We start from the raw sequence: 7,710 nt of genomic DNA, 5'->3' as shown, positions 1-7,710 counted from the left end.
AAATACAATAAAATAAGTTGTTTATTTAGAGTAGAGTAGAGAGTTTATTTATTTTGGTCATTATAACAAATCAATACAGTGCCTGCTTTATTTATTTTTTTTGCAAAAGAAACATGGACCAAAAAGGTGTAGGCTGAAGCCTAAGCTTATAGTGCCTATACCCTTCTAACAGATACATGGCTTTCATAGGTAAAATAATAACAAATAACAAAGCAAACAGAAGGGAAAACAAAACAAAAACAAACAAACAAACATAAAGACAGGACAATGCAGTTAACAGGAACAAGACAAAAAACAACAAAACAAAACGAGAAAACAAAACATCATATCAATGTTCTATAATGTATCTACTATTTTTGATCTATACAATTCAATGTAATGGTTGTAAACGTATGTTTCGCATGCCAATAAAGCTCATTTGAATTGAATTGTTGCACACACAGGTGATTCATATTAAACTACCGTATAAAATAAAAAATAAGTATTGACAACATTGACGTTATTTATCCAGTTATTACAATTGAATTCAACATTCTGTTTCTGTGGGATGACATTTTGTCTATAATGACATTGGAAAACCTGTCTCTCTCTTTATAAAACACATTTATTGATTGAATACTTAAATAACAGTTACAAATAGTACAGTACGATTATACAATGATGCATAAAAAAAAGAAAATAAAAAGCTCTGAGGGCTTATTTCCATTGTGGTCCTATTTATTCAATTCACACACACACACACACACACACACACACACACACACACACACACACACACACACGAGACGGTATTAATCCTCATTTTCATTTCTCACATCATGAAGTTATGATTAAAAAAATTATAAAAAGGGTTTGGCTCGAACAACTCGCTGATCCATTTGTTCCACCTATCACGTGTCAGAATACACGCCGTCAGCGGACACAGCCGTCCAATCAGAACGCGGCTTGCTGCGAGGTGACATCACCGCTTCCGCATTACGCCAGCGGTGTTGTTGTATATTAGACGCTCGTCTGTCGCAGCAACAACATTCATTGGACCGTTCGAATCTTTAGAACTGCCGGCGATGGACCGAGAAGAAGACCAAGGGATCCCGGGACCGAGGATAGAAGAAGACCCGTCCTTCAAGGTTCCGGACCGGCTGCTGAAGCGGAACCAGGCCCGCGTGGAGGACGTCAGGAGGAGGAAGGAGGAGAAGGAGAGCAGCTCCATCACGGAGGAGAAGAGCGACTACTTCTCCGGCGCGTTCAAGAGCCAGCGGGCGGCCGTGGAGGAGCTGCTGTCCCGCTGCGGCGCCGCCGGTACCGGTACCGGGCCCGCGGACAACCGGGCCGCCGCCACCCAGACGCTGGAGGAGGCCACGATTAAAACCCAGCAGCTGCAGAACTTCCTCAACGACAGCCTGTCCTTCCTGAACCAGCACGACGTGGCGCAGGCGCAGAGCGCCCTGCAGAGGCTGCAGGTTCTGCTGGCCGAGAAGAGGGACGAGGTTCTGCCCAAGAAGAAGTTCGCCTTCAAGTCTCGCAGCAAAGTCACGGAGAAGGTGGACGAGCCTGATCCCCCTACCACGGCCGGTTCCGGTTCTGCTGGCCCCCCCACCACCACCGAGGTGGACTGGAGCAAACGGGAGAAGCCGTGCGGCTTCTCCAACCTGGACTCTGCGGTTCTGACGCTGGCCGGCGACCAGATCCGCAAGCAGGACGTCCAGCTGAGCCACCTGAAGGACTGCCGGGTCGTTCTGACGGGCTCCCCGTCCACGCTGCACATCAAGCACGTCTCTGGCTGCCAGATCCTGTGCGGGCCCGTGTCCAGCTCGGTGTTCGTGGACCACTGCTCCGACAGCACCCTGGTGCTGGCCTGCCAGCAGCTCCGCACGCACCACACGGCCGACACGCGCGTCTACCTGCACGTCACCAGCCGGGCCATCATCGAGGACTGCCGCGGCGTGGCCCTGGCGCCCTTCTCCTGGTCCTACCCGGGCCTGGACGGGGACTTCGCCGAGTCCGGCCTGGACCCCGGGCGGAACAACTGGGACCAGGTGGACGATTTCAACTGGCTGGACAGCGGGACGCCGTCCCCCAACTGGAGCGTGATCCCCGAGGCGGACAGAAGAACCACGTGGGACCCATAAAAGGTTCCCCACTGTGGGTCCAAGAACCACGTGGGACCCATAAGGGTTCCCCACTGTGGGACAGAAGAACCATAAGGGTTCCCCACTGTGGATAGAAGACCCATAAGGGTTCCCCACTGTGACCCCAGTTTGACAAAGTAGCCTTTTTTCAATTAAAGTAACTTTTTGTGTGTGCGTGTGAGAAACCAAAACTAATTGATTTATATTTGCCTTTTTTCCCTTTCCATTCTACAGTCAATTTCTTGATCTTGCGGTTGTTAAAACTGGCATAGATATAAATTAAATTGAGATGATAGCGGTCTTATTTTTGTCATCTGCATTTAGGTTGTCATCTGCCATCTGCATCATTATGGTTAACTAATTTAAAATGTTCTGCATTTGCTCATTGTGCTTTTTGTCCATTTTCTAACTATTTATTTTGTCTTTGTCCTTGAAGACGTGACAGTTATAAGACAATGTAAGTATTTATTAAGTAGTCGAATTGAGCCTATGATGTATGGAGAGATTACACATATACGATGTTCTGGTTATTGTGTAAATGAATGGTGAGGCAACTTGCAACAGATGACTAAATACTTAAATAAAATAGGTTGAATTAATTGATTTTTGAATTATTGGTAATTTCGTGTTTAAAATAATTCACACCCGTGTGAAGTGAGGGGCGCGTCGCTCATTATACATCATCATACATCATCTCATGAACAACTGAATTTATGTGATTGGTTAGCCCATTTGCTCATCTACATAATATATGACCTATATTTTCCCTTCATTGTCGATGGCGTTTAATGTTTGTTGCCACAAATATACAGTGAGGCGCATATGACCTATTTTCTCCTTTCATTGTCAATGGTGTGTGTGTGTGTGTGTGTGTGTGTGTGTGTGTGTGGACAAAAGCTGTATTTGTGAGGGGGGCTCGGAGGTCTTGATTGATCTAAACAGAGAAAACATGGAATGTGATGATTCCTTTCATGCCCAGCTTTCTGGGTTTGTGTGAACACAAACATTGGCTTGTGGTTGGCTGATCACCTCATAGCATAGTGATTTGATTGGCTGAGCAAAGTACATATTCAAGCTAAAAGTGAGGGCAGAAAATGCGGAAGACGGGAAAAGTGAGGACGCAAATTGTCATTGGCCCGAATGAGATGATGTTTGTCTGATGATAAGAGCACCCCTCACCATCACACAGGTGTGATTTTGTTTGTACAGATGTGTTGAGTGACTGAACACTGAAACAAGTTTATAATCAGATTTATTTTGTCTGTTCTCATACAGTGTGACTCGCTGAAGTCTTAAGGCCTATTCATAGTCTGGACTTTCGGTGGTGAGGTGACCACCGCTCCTGTGGTGAGATGACCACCGGAGCTGAAATAACGTTGAGCGGTGGTGAGTAAAAACAGAGAGAAGGGCTGGAGCGGTGGCGGTGGTTTGCTCTTCACCGCGGCTCAGTGACGTCATGTTGTAGTTCGGTGGTCACCTCAGTGACGTCATGTTGTAGTTCGGTGGTCACCTCAGTGACGTCATGTTGTAGTTCGGTGGTCACCTCACCACCGAAAATCCAGACTATGAATGAGCCTCAAGAGAGTGAAATTCTGTGAAATTGAAAGGGGTTGCAGTTTAGTACAGTATCCAATGATGCTATTGACCCACATGACGTCACAGGGACGAAAACGTTTATACAAAATAGAGTCGGGCAATTTCAATAGTCTGGTTGCCCCCATTATTAAAATGCAAAGAAGGATATTTTCAATGAAACATTATTATACAATAATAATAAACAAAATCACACCAGTGTGAAGTGAGGGGTGCTCTTACATCATACATCATCTCATTCTGGCCAATCACAATTTGCGTCCTCACTTTTATCTTCAATCAGAATCAGATTATCTTTATTGTCATTGTACAAGACAACAAAATTGATTTGCAATCCAGCTCAGTGCATTTAAAACAAAAGACATAAATACAAACATTCAAGGCATATTGCACAGTAAGTCCTTTTAGTCCATAAAGTGTCAGAGTTCAAGTGTCAGTGTTTAGAGCTATGACTGCTCTGGGGTAGAAACTATTTTTCATGTTTGTGTTTACACAAAGCAAGCACTCTCAAAGCTGGCCATTCTCTCATATTATACATCATCTCATGAACAACTGATGTGATTGGTTTAGCCGATTTGCTCGTCTCCATATGACGTACATCTTCCCTTCATTGTCAATATGGAATTTAATGTTTGTGTTGCCACACATGTACGTCATATTTGACGGACATCTGACCTAATTTCTCATTTCATTGTCGATGGCAAATATGAGACGTACGTGTGGAGGACGAGAGCTGTATATCGGAGGGGCTCAAAAACACAACAATGCTCATACAAAGTGAGCATTATTACTGTAAGTGTAGCCTGTAGATCAGGGCGGGGTGCCCACACGTTTTGATTGATTGAAATATTTATTAACAGTTTGTAGAATTACAGTAACATTTCAAGCACAAACTCAATACAAAGACTGTTAACTGTGAGTGGACGACCCAATTAAGCATTACTCTTGTTTACAACAGGGTCCACATTGTTCAATTCATCAAAACATTTAGAGACATACAAATAGACACTTCTATGTAGTTAAAGAACAGAACAGGAATTCATCATAAAGGAAGCAAAAGGGGAAAAGATACATATACAGTGAGGGGAAAGGGGGGGGATTCAGATTTTACAGAGGCCAGTTTCGAATTGCAGCCATCCGTAGGTGCCCTTTGAGAGCGGTTTTGACTTGAGAGCTACTTTCAAAATGACCAGCTCAACAAGATCTACCCACCGGAAACATCATAATAATATCATTGCTAAAAATGGCTTTGGAATATTGGCGCTGGCATTACATTTAAGTCAAATGCACTTGGAATGGGAAAGGGGAGAAATGAAATAGGCTACTGTATGTAGGCCTTTTGTATTTAATTTGTAATCTACTGACGTTTGTGGATTTTGTGCGCAGCAAAAACTTGAAAACAAAGTTTTGCATTATGGGTTTGAGCTGACAGGCCCTTTTTTAATGTCAGTCAATCAATCAAGTCAACTTAATTCAAGTGGCCAAGATGCCAAAAATATATATATATATTTATTCTTAAATATATATATTATTAAATATTCTTTAGGGGCATGTCATGTGATCTATACCTGCACACTGACCTTTGTGATCTACTGGTAGATCGTGATCTACCTTTTGGGCACCCCTGCTGTAGATGGAGTGTCACACCACTTGATTACTGCATGTATTTCATGTTCTCATCTCTCACATCTAAAATGACCAATAATGATAAATAATTGCGCTTGTATCTTGCAGCCCCGTCATATATACTACAGTATACATGCACTTTCATAGGCTATATTATTTAAACGATGGCAGCAAGTTGTATTTCTTCACCTTATGTTGAGCCTGGGCTGGGACTGTGTGTTCAGTTTCAAGGATTGTCAATATTGATTGATTGTTTATTTATTTTCGTGTCATGCACACCTTCACCCTCATGGGTTTATAAGACACCATTTCACATTTGCAATTACAGCATGTTTTACATTACATAATTTATGCATTTTACAGCATGTTTACATTAACATAATTCATTATATCACACCTCAGATGTATACAGAGTACTCTGTCTTCTTTCCCAAGCTTGACAAATAAAATCTGCTACAACGAAAGTCCCTTTGGCAAAACATATCTCCATTTTTACATAGTCAATAATTGCAAAATTGCAAAGTGCAAAGCAATGTTGTTTGGATTTATTTATTTGCCAGAAAATGTGAATTCATCACTTTACAGCGAGCTCTCCGAACTATGTCACTTCCAACTGCAACGCCTCGGGCACCAAATTATGATTATATAACGGGTGTTCTGTCTGTGCATAATATTTAAATGTTACACCAATGCACAGCTGTATGAGTTCAGGGGCTCATTTTATGTTTCATTTATTTAAATAACATGGGTATAAACAGTGATATTAAATACAATGCACTAATGTGTTTGCAAGAAATCAAACACAGCCTTACTGTATATCCACTTATAATAGTGATAAAAGAGATACATACCATCTAATCACAGACATCTAATGCACTCTGTAAAGCAGTTAACATGGTTTAATGATGAGTGTGAGAGAGTTCAAATGAAGTGTATATCTAAGCCTGGAGTCTTTTCCTTTATGATGCTAGTTACAGGCTACACTGTCCTGAGATATAACACTGATGTGACAAAATGTACAAAGAATTCTTCTGACATTCTTATTCTTTATTTAAGGATTAGTAAAGCGTGCTCAAAGCAATTTCAGGTGGACTTGCAGTTGAGTTGAATTGTAATGTAACTATTTAAAAGTGATGCAAATAAAGGGTCTGGATGTTACCTGACAACACTAGGTTTTCTTGTGTATGTATTTGTGGCCGACCTGCAATGGCTGATCTCTGACTTTGTTCATAAGACATCTCTTTGTGTGTATCAGCGGTGAACAGTAAGAAAGTACATTTACTTGAATACTGTAATTACTATTACGTTCTTTTTTGTATTGATTGATTGATTGATTATTTATTAGATAACAAATGCAAAACAGTACATGGTACAGTAAAGCACATTTATCCAAAAGGAGCACCGGAAAAAGACCTTGCGGTCTTGTTTCCATTCGGGTCCCATTCATTCACAACACAATGATGACAGTAATCGAGATACCTCAAAAACATGAAAACTATTTACAGGTGTAAGTACCAAAAAATCTAAATACAAATAAATCACTCTACTTTATCTACTTTAGTATTTTTACTTTACTTTAGTATTTTTAAAGCTTTACTCTGCTGCATTTCAAAGTCAAAATAATTTGTACCGTACTTTCTAGACAGTAGACTGTTTTTTGTTTTTTTTCTTCACCCTAAAATGTGATTTGCAATTAGCCTGACACTTAAATGATTCAGGGCTGGAGCCAGGCTAATTGGCTAACAGCAATCTCATCTGTCACCTCTAGAGCAGTGGTTCTCAAAGTGGGGTCCGGGGACCCCCAGTGGTCCTTGAGGGGGTTCCAGGGGGTCCCCATCTAACATAGTTAATGTAGCATCACAGCATTTTACCACTTTATCCATTTATTTGTTGGCTATTGGAAAAATAGCAGATCTACAAGCTCACACAGTTCATGCCACGCTGTGAGCTTGTACATCTGCTATTTCTGTGTAACCCCCTGGGCTGGCCTGGCACAAAAATATGTCCATATATGGGGGCCAAATACTTATACAGTATTTATAATTTTAGGGGTCCTTCACACATGTGTGTGTGTGTGGGAGAAGGGGGTTGATTCGATTGCATTGCTATGCTTATGTTTTATAAGTGTTAGGGCTTGGTCAGTACAGTACATTCATTAGGTGATGTCAAAGAAACAATAGCACAATACGGCATTGTGTTGATATTAAAAGTAAAACTACAATTACGAATACATAAAAACAAGTACTCACTACAGTACTCACTCAGTAACTCAAGTACATTTTTTTATGGAGAAACCTTCACTTGTGGTACTTGTGGAGTAATATTTGAACAGGATTATCTATACTGGAGCATGTGTAAGTTA

The 7,710-nt window shown here is 41.4% G+C and overlaps 1 protein-coding gene across 2 annotated transcripts; it reads left to right on the top strand.

Moving 5' to 3' along the window:
• The first annotated feature begins 47 nt into the window (after positions 1 to 47).
• On the top strand, positions 48 to 6,503 carry LOC308333229 (tubulin-specific chaperone C-like). Of its 2 annotated transcripts, none has more exons than XM_080789465.1 (2): positions 48 to 2,132; positions 2,174 to 6,503. In XM_080789465.1, exon 1 carries the CDS (start codon positions 1,065 to 1,067, stop codon positions 2,127 to 2,129), a length of 1,065 nt encoding a protein of 354 aa, XP_080645591.1. In that variant the 5' UTR covers positions 48 to 1,064; the 3' UTR covers positions 2,130 to 2,132; positions 2,174 to 6,503. The 2 variants fall into 2 exon arrangements, 1 of the variants encoding a protein (XP_080645591.1); XR_013965782.1 differs by having other exon boundaries at positions 49 to 3,418; positions 3,704 to 6,503.
• Positions 6,504 to 7,710: the final 1,207 nt, after the last annotated feature.

This window comes from Protomyctophum bolini, assembly GCF_963924005.1.
Source record: "Protomyctophum bolini genome assembly, chromosome: 18".
Lineage (NCBI taxonomy): Eukaryota > Metazoa > Chordata > Actinopteri > Myctophiformes > Myctophidae > Protomyctophum > Protomyctophum bolini.
Note: the sequence above shows the minus strand (reverse complement) of the source record. Positions and strands in the feature narration are given on the sequence as shown.